Source organism: Myotis nattereri (genome assembly GCF_964212035.1).
Source record: "Myotis nattereri genome assembly, chromosome: 11".
Lineage (NCBI taxonomy): Eukaryota > Metazoa > Chordata > Mammalia > Chiroptera > Vespertilionidae > Myotis > Myotis nattereri.
The window spans coordinates 38874476-38886770 of record NC_138086.1 but is presented as its reverse complement, the minus strand read 5'-3'; the positions used below and the strand labels follow the sequence as shown (position 1 = coordinate 38886770).

The 12295-nt window shown below is 41.3% G+C and overlaps 1 protein-coding gene across 1 annotated transcript in view; it reads left to right on the top strand.

The window, feature by feature from the left end:
• SEMA3E (semaphorin 3E) overlaps positions 1 to 12295 on the top strand; it is a 220421-nt gene that overhangs the window by 133297 nt on the left and 74829 nt on the right. Inside the window, exons 3-4 of the mRNA XM_081101912.1 lie at positions 2819 to 2878; positions 5989 to 6108. Coding sequence (XP_080958038.1) covers positions 2819 to 2878; positions 5989 to 6108 — 180 coding nt within the window. The remainder of the gene's footprint in view (positions 1 to 2818; positions 2879 to 5988; positions 6109 to 12295) is intronic.

Here is a 12295-nt window from a genome sequence, read left to right as displayed (position 1 = left end):
CAGATGAGGTATTCTCTAATTTATTCATAGCACTAAATGAATTAGTCATGAAAATCTTTACAATGATAGATGATCCTAAAATGAATTTGTGTTTTCTTTACACACACACACGTTTTCTAGCATATCCTTTTGAATAATGTATGCATCCACAGTAAAATCATAATTCAAAACCAAACTGAATCTCAAGTTAGAAAGGACTTTAAAATTATCTGAGAAAATCTATCCCTTGGTGCAAAATTCCCCCTTTTCCATTCCCCCCCCCCCAAATAATGGCTCAGTAAAGTTTGTAAACTCCTTCAGCTTCACTTCCAGGATCCCTGCTCTATAATGGTGTTAGTGCCTCTCCTCATTGTTGTATTTATGTGATATTTTTCCCAAATCATCCATGATCCACTGATGGATTAACTGCTACAATCAAGAACTTTGATTCTAGGATTTTATGCATGGGACTTTCCTCTTTAGTTGATTTTATTTTATATCCCACTTTTGGTCTTTGTCTTTTTTCTGTCACAACATCCTATCTAATAATAGACAGACATGGTAATTGACCATACCTTTGCTACGCCTCCCATTGACTAATCAGCATGATATGCAAATTAACCACCGACAAAGATGGTGGCTAATTTGCATACTGAAGGCAGGGCGAGCCAGCGTGAGCTGCCATCTGGGCCCCTGTGTGCCACCTAAGCCCCACCCCCAGCCGGGACTCCCGTGTGCAGCCCTGCACACCAGGGCTTGGCGGCGAGATTGGCCCAAGGAAGTCCTATTCTTGCAGGAATATTCCTGAAACAGGCTTCTAGTAAATATAAAAGCTCATGTGTTTCCTTTTTTTAAAAAACCTTTAATGTTGAAAGTATTACATATGTCCTCCTTCCCCCTCCCCCATTGACCCCGTCTAGCCCACCCCTGTTTTCATTTAAAAGTTCCTATGCTCACCCTAGCCAGTTTGACTCAGTGGATAGAATGTGGGCCTGTGGACTGAAGGGCTTCCGGTTCGATTCTGATCAAGGGCACCTACTAGTACTTGGGTTTCAGGCTTGATCCCCAGTAGGGGGTGTGTAGGAGGCAGCTGATCAGTGATTCTCTCTCATCATTGATGTTTCTATCTCTCACTCTCTTCCTTCCTCTCTGAAATCAATAAACATATATTTTTAAAATCTGCAGTAGGAAAGCAAAATAACACCTTCTGCTGAACATTGTTAGTAAGAAATTGGAGGGGATACTACATCAACAAGAACATAAAAGTAACATTATTTGCCTTTAATTCAAATCATAGAGTGTGTATGCCAATGATAATAAATGTAATCATATAAGGATTATCATAATAAAATGCTGTTGTCCCCATTTTACAAATTCCCAATATTTTTCATGTATCAGGGACTGGATTTGTCTACATGATGTAAGAGGTAAATGACAAACCTCTTCCACTTCTAGCACATAAGTGCCTAACCTGGTAGGCACTTATGGGGCACAGCAACAAAAAAGCTTAAATCTTGATCATCTATGGGATTTAAACATATATATCAGATTTCAAACACTAAAATGGCTACAGGAGCCAGTCAGGTAAAAGAAAAGTCTGGAGCAAATCGGAGTGTCTGTGCCATTGAAAACTTCAGACATTCAACCCCAGAGGAATGTTGCCACACCGGAATGCAAGCCTGTTGCCTGTCTGTCTTCACATTTTTCTAGAGAAACCAGAAAGATGGGTTTTTGTGCAAAAGCCCTTATTTTCTAATGTTGGGTACTAATTTAAAAATAATTAAGTAGTGCGCTCACTAAGTAAAAAGCACATTCAGTCAGCAACATCAAATATGTAGGTTGATAAGCATAACAGCCTTCCAGGCCAGCAGAATGCAGCACGGGTTGGAGGTGGGCAGGACAGAAGGAGATATCAGTGAGAGATAATAGAAATATTTGGGGAACAAACAAATGACCATGGAAAAGCAGTCTGGAATACTGGCATAGGCCAGACAATAGTCTACTGACAGGAAACCGTGACACTGGTACCAGGAAACTATACATGAACTCTTCTCAACCCAGGCCCTGAGGACGTTTAACCTGAGGAAGAAAAGGTTATTTTTCAAACTAATTTCTTGAGAGTCCCAGACTACTCTGCTGGGCAATGTCTATTCCTTCACCAAAATGTTGACTTGAGAATGGATTGCTACCCATGACCCCAGCAAAGTGCAAGGTTCAATTGTAGATAAAGAGAGAAATGGGTGATGTGTTCTCTCTTCAAGGAAGAGAAGAATAAATTTGAAATACAGTGAAAAAATACCTGAATTCAGTGGGACACGGGCAGAGTTAATGTTTTAAAAAGTAAAGACCTGCAAGTAGTGTATTAGGCGCTACGTTATAAATAAGTAGGGTCGTTAATCCTTTAATCCTTTCGTGCAGCAACTGTTGCTGAGTCCAGCACACACCAAGTCCGGGGCCAAATGGTAAAAATGCAAAGGGAACTCATGGAGGGGCCTGACTTAAAGGGACAGACGGGTTTAGGAGGCAGACTGGACTGCAGATGTTATGTGAGGTAGGTTAGGTACAGAGCAGGCTGCTTGAAGTGTGTGCGGTCTCTGAAGGACTGAGACATGAGGTGAACCTTCAAACAGTTAAAAATAATAGTTTAGCATGACGTGAAAGCTCAAAGATAAGTGTCTTTATTATGCAAATAATGATGTAAAGGAGGTTGTCTTGTTTTATCCTTTCAGAAAATAGAACAAAACGAAAATGTGTGAAATTGCAGAAAAAAGGAAATGGTTTTTTAGTGTGGTTTATTTTTATATGCAGTTGCATAATCGTACATTATCTTTTCTTTCAGATACACTGGCCCAGTACAGCACAAAAAATAGAAGAATGCATAATGAAAGGAAAAGATGCAGTAAGTATTATTCATTACAAATTACGTAATTCATCAATTATATCTCTCATCAATCACAAAAGACTGAATTCCTAACTTTTTATTTGCTTTAAAAATTATATATGCTATTTATTCTCAAGAATATATATACAAACATATATACATATATTATATACAATGTATGTATATACAATATTTAAAAATTAATTTCAGCCAAAACCAATTTGGCTCAGTGGATAGAGCTTCGGCCTGCGGACTGAAAGGTCCCAGGTTCGATTCCGGTCAAGGGCATGTACCTGGGTTTCGGGCACATCCCCAGTGGGAGATGTGCAGGAGGCAGCTGATCGATGTTTCTCACTCATCGATGTTTCTAACTCTCTATCTCTCTCCCTTCCTCTCTGTAAAAAAATCAATAAAATATATTAAAAAAAAAGACTTTAAAAAAAATTAATTTCAATGTAGAATTAGATTAAAAGGAGTTGAGATGCCATCCCTAACTTCGTTTTTATTTTGTTTTATTATATTCATCAACTCACATTTATAAATTCCTTATGCTAATGTTTATTTCCTATGTATTTGGGGAAAAAACAATTATAGGTAGTGTTTTTTTATTTTTATTTATTTATTTTTTTATTATTAGTTAAGGTATTACAAATGTGTCCTCATCCCCCCCATTAACCCCCAACCCCCACCCCCACCCCCGCCCCGCACACTCATGATCCCATCCCCCTGTTGTCCATGTCCATTGGTTTGGCTTATATACATGTATACAAGTCCTTCGGTTGATCTCTTGTAGGTAGTGTTTTAATTTGAGGAAAAACTAAGCACACTCTGGGAGATTTCATTTCCCTTTGTTTAGTAAATTAGAAACATGCAGAAACAAAAGGAGAAAGAAAAACTAGTTTGAAGAAAGAAGGCAAAAGCAGTAAATATGCCTCACATATTTCATATATTGTTGAAGGGTCTCTCCTGCTTACAGGTTCAGCATTCCACGTCCCCACAGCTTCTCTGCAGTGCATGAGTGAGAACGCGTGAGAGCAGCACCCTCCCTGTCAGAGTTGCGAGCACACTAACACATGAGTGAAGGAGTGACCTTCACCTGCTCAGCGTAGCTGGCCAATGACACCATGCACATCTTTGGAGAAAGGCATGCACATCTCCTTTTGAAAGTTAGCTTATCCTGTTTTTCAGGAAGAAAGCAAAAGACTCACACACACATTATGCCAACTCAATTCTCTGTAGTAACTGGGTCCCAGCCAAGGAATGAGTCAAGACATTCTTGCTGCCTTGGTCCTCAGTGTGATGCTGACGAATTGAACACACTCTAAGGCTATGTCAATCTAAGCCCTGCTGAGCCAAAATGTGGGCTAATTGGCTCAATCAAGATGCGTCCGTGTTTCAACAGATGAAAAGCAGGCACTTATAGCAATACTAGAGGCCTGGTGCATGAATTCGGGCATGGGTGGGGTCCCTAGGCCTGGCCGGCGATCAGGGCCTATCAGGGCTGTCTCACCCAGTCCTGATTGGGGCCAGGCCGATTGGGGCCTGCCAGCCTGGGGGAAGGACCACAGGAGGATGGCCGGCGGTGGGGAGGGACCAGGGGAGGTTGGCTGGCCATGGGAGGTTGGCTGTGGGAGCACACTGACTACCAGGGTTTTAATGTTTTAATCTGAGTTGAGCATCTGCCCCCTGGTGGTCAGTGCACATCATAGGGACTGGTCGACTGGTCATTCTGGTCCCTCAGCCGTAACAGTCGCTTAGGCTTTTATATATATAGATGAGACTAGAATATTTTCTCCACGCCTGGGGGAAAATACATTATTCCACTCTATGGGTTACCCATAGAATAAAATGCTACATGAGTGGGAAATTGAAGAAATAAATATGTGCCTGGGTAGTCAGTTCAGTAATGCCATAACCTGAATCATTTATGATGAGATGGTTCTGCTGGTTTTTCATTCTAACAGTATTTTATCAGAGCCTTTAAAGCCACAGTCTATCCTCATTAAATATTCTCTCTACTGATTATTGCATTATTGCATGTATCAATGTCAAAATAATATTTACCATTTAAAGGTTTAATATTTCTCTAATAATTTGTTTTAAATGAAGTAATAATACCTAATTTGCCAACATGGTATTTGCTAGAATTAATTTAGCCAAATTGGTTTGAAGCAATTTTAAATATTTTTCCATTCAGCTTACTGATCATAAAACTCTCCTAGTGATTGTGTATTAAAACTTTGTTAAGTGTAATATGTATTCGATACTGTGTTTGATTAACTGGGGAATACAAAGATGTCTAAAATAAACATTCTGTTCTCAAAAAGCTTCCAGTTGATTACCAGTGAGGCAAACGAGTTTTTGGGCCAAATGTGGCCTGCCATAAATAAAGTTTTATTAGAACATAGGCATCCACACTCATTTGTGTATTGTCTATGGTTGCTTTCATGCTGTAACTGCAGAGATAAGTAGTTGCAACCACAATGCAAGTAGTAGAGATCAGATCCCCATTGATCTAAGTATGTCCACTGTATGATCCTTTGTAGAAAAAGTTTTCTGATCCCTCAACTATGCTCTTATTGTAATCGCTATAAAATGTTCTTTTTATTGGCTAGTTTTCTATCTATTTACTTGGAAATTCTCTATTAAAGTGCTTTATGTAAATTAATGTTTGAAGATATGATTTATTTCCCCAAATTAAAACTCTGTACATGCTCTAAAGTCTGTATGAGTAAAGACACTTTTTCTAATTATTGGTTTTCTGACTTTATGCTGATTCATTGTTTATATGTACTTTTAGACTAACTTAATTACTTAGTGGTACATATTCAAACTTCACACTTGAATACATTTCCGAACAGTGCTTTTTTAAAATTTCTCAGTGAGTACTAGAATTCATGAAAATAATTCACTCCCATTACTAAGTGGAAGTCCTACATCGCTGCTAACAAAAATGCGCATCCATCACCCAGGTCTCTTCTTCCTCTGCTCCTTGTCCTTTTTTCATCTGCACCTTTTGCCTCCTCTAGCCAGGGAAGACTTAAATTCCTGGGGTTAGGAAACGCAAAAATAAAAAAGGGGTAAACATTTTTATTCCACTAGCCACTTCTTCTTTTTTTCTGCTCCAGAGTGAATGTGCAAATTATGTCCGGGTTTTGCATCACTACAACAGGACACACCTCCTGACCTGTGGCACCGGAGCGTTCGACCCACTTTGTGCCTTCATCAGAGTTGGGTACCATATGGAGGTAAGATGATTTCATTTACTGTTGTCAATAAAAATAATGATGAGAAGTATTTGTTTTCAATGAAAAGTTGTGTGATTTCCTTTGATGAAAGAGAAAGGCATTTAGGAAATACTGATTCTGTTTGCTTGAGTCAGAGAAATAATTGCTCAGGGCCTTTAAAATTGTTTGTCAGCTGTAAAATTTGTGAGCCAGTTAATTCTTAATGTATTCACTCACTGAACAATTTCATTTCCTTAATTTGCCCACTTAAAAGTGTTTGTTAATATGAAACTATGTTCTCTATTGTGTTCTTATATAATTTTTATTAATGTAACCACCAAACTGAAATGAACATATATATAGATTTATATATGCATGTACATATAAATAAATTTATAAGAGTACAATTGCTACACATAGTATTTTATAAAGGACATGCAAGGACTTGTTGATTCTGTAATTGTTCCTTCATCAAGTGAAGTAGGGAGATGGAATTGAAGGTAGGGAGAGATTGCAAACTGATAAATTAAGAATGAGTGGGTAAGAGCTATATGTCTCGTTTCCCACACCTCATCACTAGGCTTGTTAGTAAACAAAAATAGGTTGAAATATAACCTATCTTAACAAACTGGGTAAGCTCTCAAGTTGCATTTATTCTAGGCACAATTTCAAACACCTTACATCACAGTTCCACTCTGAAGCATATTAAACAATATTCCGATGTCAGGATCTGCTTTGTCCTTTCATTTAGGACAAAAGGCAGAATCCCGCATTAGGATGTGACACAGATAAAGCAGAGCTCTACATACTCTGTAGCTGAGCAGCTGGACTCTCTTGATTCTCATATCCCCATTATGAGAGGGCAGCTCTGACTATAAATATGGGGTATCTCCAAAAATGTATACACACACTTTGAATAAGTATAAAGGCAGTGTTCATTAAAATACATTTGATTTTAACAATTGAGCTATCAGCTGTTAAAGTATATATACATTTTTGGGACACCCTGTATTTTCAGCCAGCGCATATAAAGCACAACATTCATTTCTCTAGAGAAAAATTATTTCTGATATTTCCTTTAGTAGTGAACACTCAGGTGCACATATAATTAACAATATCTGAAGTGCTTGCTCTAAGCTGCCTCTGGAGAGTGCCCTGATTGAGGTACTTCATCTGTTAAGTGTCCTTGTAGGCCGGTTTTTGATTAGCATATTTTAAATGTTAACTAACCCCCCGCTAGTGATAGATTAAAGTTAAGTAGCATGCACAAACACATCACAGTGCATTTACTAAATTATTTTAAAGGGACAGTGCAGATGATATAATAGGAAACTTTAGCTGAAGATATAGAAGGAAAGTGGGTCCAGTGCAGTCAGAATATTTACACATAAATAAATATACAAAGAATGCATATGCATGTACATATATATATATATATACATGAGTATACACATGGATATACATATACATACATATTATGTGTATACAAACACATATAATACATGTATACAAATTCAACATGTATACATCATAGTGCAGATCTATTGGAAAAAATTCTCTCAGTTTTCATTTATCTGAAAAAGCCTTTATTTTATCTTTATCTTTGAAGGAAATTTTCTCTGGATATAGAATTCTGGGGTAACATTTTTTTTTTCTTTCAGCATCTAAAAATGTTTATTGTCCTCTAATCTCTTCCTGGTGTAAATTCAGGTTTCATAAATATCCCCCCTGAAGAGGAGAAAGAGGAAATGAGGCAGAAATATTACTTAAAATAGTGACACACTAGAGGCTCGATGCATGAAATTTGTGCAAGAGTAGGCCTTCCTTCCCCCGGCTGCTGGCACCGGCTTCCCTCTGGCACCCAGACCTGGCTTTGTCCAGAAGGTCATCCAAAAGGACATCTGGTCTAATTAGCATGCTATGCTTTTACATATATATATATATATATATATATATATATATATATATATCATTGTTCCACAGATCACCAAGATTCTGTCCATTTTTATTCAATCTTTTTTCCCCTCTATTTTTCAAATTGGATAAATTCTATTGATTTAATTGCAGGTTTATTAATTTTTTCTTCTGACATCTCTAATATGCTCTTAAGCCCACCCCATTAATGGTTCATATAGATATTGTATTTTTCAAATCTAGAATCTTCACTTTCTCTATTTCTTTATTTATATCCTAAGTGTTCCCCCAGTTTTTATTCATAATGACTATATTTACCTTTAACCGACTGACCATATATTTTTAACAACTGTTTTAAAATCTTGGTGTGCTAATTTAAACTGTGGGTCAACCTAGAGTAAGTTTGCATTGACTGCTTTTTCTCTTGACTCTGAATCATATTTTCTTGTTTCTTTGCATGTCTATTAATTATTATTGTGAACTGGACATCATAGGTCATATGTTTTCATTCTGGATCTTGGATTCTGTTATCTTTTGAAGAAAGTTGATTTTTATTCTAGCAGGCAGTTTACTCAGCTGGACTCAAAGCTCTTTTAGGATAATCAGCAGCCACAAATCTTTCAATTCCAGCCACTGCTTTTCATGGTCTGCTTGCACATGCAGTTCATGTGTCAGCCAAGGATTTGGGGGAGAATCTACACACAGATTTCAGGGTTCCTCACTCAGTTTCCAGTTATATCTTCTCGCTTTTCATCTGATCTGGTACTTTACATGTCTTTTCTATGGCTTTCCAATCTAAAAAGTCTCTGCTTGATTCTAGCGCCAGTGATGGCAAACCTATGACATGCGTGTCAGAGGTGACACGCAAACTCATTTTTTTTTTGGTTGATTTTTCTTCGTTAAATGGAATTTAAATATATAAAATAAATATCAAAAATATAAATCTTTGTTTTACTATGGTTGCAAATATCAAAAAATTTCTATATGTGACACGGCACCAGAGTTAAGTTAGGGTTTTTAAAAATGCTGACACGCCGAGTTCAAAAAGTTCGCCATCACTGTAGCCTTTCTCATTGCATGAACTGTGGGTTACCTTAAATTGAAAACTGTTCAGCCTTGGACAGTGTTGCTCAGTGGTTGGAGCCTCAGCCTGAAAGGTCTCAGGTTTTATTCCAGTCAAGGCCATGTACCTGGGTTGCAGGTTGATCCCCTGGCCTGGTTGGGGCATGAGTGAGGGGCAAACAATTGTTGTATCTCTCTCACAATGATATTTCTCGCTCTCGCTCTCTCTCTCCCACTCCCTCCCCCCTTTCTACTCTCTCTAAAACTGAAAACCAAACGAACATGCCCTCTGGTGAGGATTAACAAAAATAAAATAAAAACAATTCAGTCTTTGTCTCTCTTAACTAATCTCCAGTGCCTTCCAATAATGTTTTCATATGTTTTTACTTGGCTCATCATCATCTGTGGGAGAGTTAGTTCATTACAAGCTGCATTGCCATTAACAGAAGTGGGACTCCGTGTAATTCATCTTCATATGTGTGATATTGACTATTTTCTCATATAATTATATAGGTATTAAATATGATTGAAAAGGCATTTTGGAAAAAAATCTGTATATGACGTAAGAGGAACTTGTGGCCATCTGATAATGAGAGATTTATTCCCCGTACTCCATTTTTATCAAGAGAATGAGAAATTACAAACAATTAGAGGCAAGGCAAATAGTTTGATCAAAAAGTTAGAGGCAGGCACGAATGGGATAGGTTTGCAGATATTAGTCTAGTTGGTTCAGAAACAGCAGGTTACAGAGCTAGGACAAATTGGGGAGGATTTTAATGTTAGACAGTGGCATTCTGCAGTTATTTTAAAGACAACATGAGGACCACGAAGGAGCTTGAACAGTGTTTGATTGACATGGCATTAGTAATATTTTGGATTGATTCAAGCAGAGAGAGATGAAAGACAGAGAGAAATTAGAGGATTGCGAGGATATTTAATAGTGTTGTCACAAAAGGACAGGAAGTGTGGAGCTGATGTGAGAAGCTGCCCAGCAGGGGAGTTTATGTAACTAACATTTTATTGGATGTCGCTGATGAAAGGGAATTGAAAACCAATTCCGTTTTACTTCTAGGAAAACAAAGTATTTAACAGCAAGAGGGAGCTAAGGAGACAGAGTAGGCTTTTGTGAGAACATCAAAAATGTTAGGTATTTCTCAGTTGTAACTCTTCGATTTCCATGTGCAATTGTTTTAAAAAAATGATCCTGGAGCTGAGAGAAGATGTTATCAGAATAGATTAAATCTCACAATAGATTGAATTATTGAACCCTCGGGAGTTAATGGTCCCTGAAGGATTTTCTCTCTCCCTCTCCCTCTCCCTCTCCCTCTCCCTCTCCCTCTCCCTCTCCCTCTCCCTCTCCCCCCTTCTCCCTCTCCCTCTCCCCCATTCTCCCTCTCCCTCTCCCCTCCCTCTCCCTCTCCCCTCCCTCTCCCTCTCCCTCTCCCTCTCCCCCCTTCTCCCCCTCCCTCTCCCCCCTTCTCCCTCTCCCTCTCCCTCTCCCTCTCCCTCTCCCTCTCCCTCTCCCTCTCCCCTCCCTCTCCCTCTCCCTCTCCCCTCCCTCTCCCCTCCCTCTCCCTCTCCCTCTCCTCTCCCCCCTCTCCCTCTCCCTCTCCCCCCTTCTCCCTCTCCCTCTCCCTCTCTCTCTCCCTCTCCCTCTCCCTCTCCCCTCCCTCTCCCTCTCCCTCTCCCCTCCCTCTCCCCTCCCTCTCCCTCTCCCTCTCCCTCTCCCTCTCCCTCTCCCTCTCCCTCTCCCCTCCCTCTCCCTCTCCCTCTCCCCTCCCTCTCCCCTCCCTCTCCCTCTCCCTCTCCCTCTCCCTCTCCATCTCCCCTCCCTCTCCCTCTCCCCTCCCTCTCTCTCTCCCCTCCCTCTCCCTCTCCCTCTCCCTCTCCCTCTCCCCCCTTCTCCCTCTCCCTCTCCCCTCCCTCTCTCTCTCCCCTCCCTCTCTCTCTCCCCTCCCTCTCCCTCTCCCCTCCCTCTCCCTCTCCCCCCTTCTCCCTCTCCCTCTCCCCTCCCTCTCCCTCTCCCCTCCCTCTCCCTCTCCCCCCTTATCCCTCTCCCTCTCCCCTCCCTCTCCCTCTCCCTCTCCCCTCCCTCTCTCTCTCCCCTCCCTCTCCCTCTCCCTCTCCCCTCCCTCTCTCTCTCCCCTCCCTCTCTCTCTCCCCTCCCTCTCCCTCTCCCCTCCCTCTCCCTCTCCCCCCTTCTCCCTCTCCCTCTCCCCCCTTCTCCCTCTCCCTCTCCCCCCTTCTCCCTCTCCCTCTCCCTCTCCCCTCCCTCTCCCTCTCCCCACTTCTCCCTCTCCCTCTCCCTCTCCCCACTTCTCCCTCTCCCTCTCCCTCTCCCTCTCCCCTCCCTCTCCCCTCCCTCTCCCTCTCCCTCTCCCTCTCCCTCTCCCCTCCCTCTCCCTCTCCCTCTCCCTCTCCCTCTCCCTCTCCCCCCTTCTCCCTCTCCCTCTCCCTCTCCCTCTCCCTCTCCCTCTCCCCCCCCCCCCTTCTCCCTCTCCCTCTCCCTCTCCCTCTCCCTCTCCCTCTCCCTCTCCCTCTCCCTCTCCCCCCTTCTCCCTCTCCCTCTCCCTCTCCCTCTCCCTCTCCCTCTCCCCCCTTCTCCCTCTCCCTCTCCCCCCTTCTCCCTCTCCCTCTCCCTCTCCCTCTCCCTCTCCCTCTCCCCCCTTCTCCCTCTCCCTCTCCCCCCTTCTCCCTCTCCCTCTCCCTCTCCCTCTCCCTCTCCCTCTCCCTCTCCCCTCCCTCTCCCTCTCCCTCTCCCTCTCCCTCTCCCTCTCCCTCTCCCTCTCCCTCTCCCTCTCCCTCTCCCTCTGTCTTATTTTTTTTCTCACTTGCTTTCTCTGTCTGTCTCTCCCTCTCACACTTTATCAAAGGAACTGGGAAAATGCCATTATTTCGTAACAGTAGAATGGGAATATCAGTGTAAACAGACTGAGCAGACAGAGTAGTATTAGGCAAATCAGGTTAGTGCAAATTCAGAATCACACTTGTAAAAGGAAAAAAAAAACATTTTAAAATGATAGTCAACATCATTAATGCTACAGAGAGGGCAGTTTTAGTAAAGTCCTGAGTAATTAGAATGTAGGAGATTAAGAAATCACTGAAAATGCCCAAATAAAGGCAGTAATATTACCTATTTAATCCAGAAAGAGACTTGTTAAGGAACAGAAATATTGGGGAGGACATTAAAATGTTGGAGTGTTGAAAGAAGGTTTTCTTAGCACAGTGGATA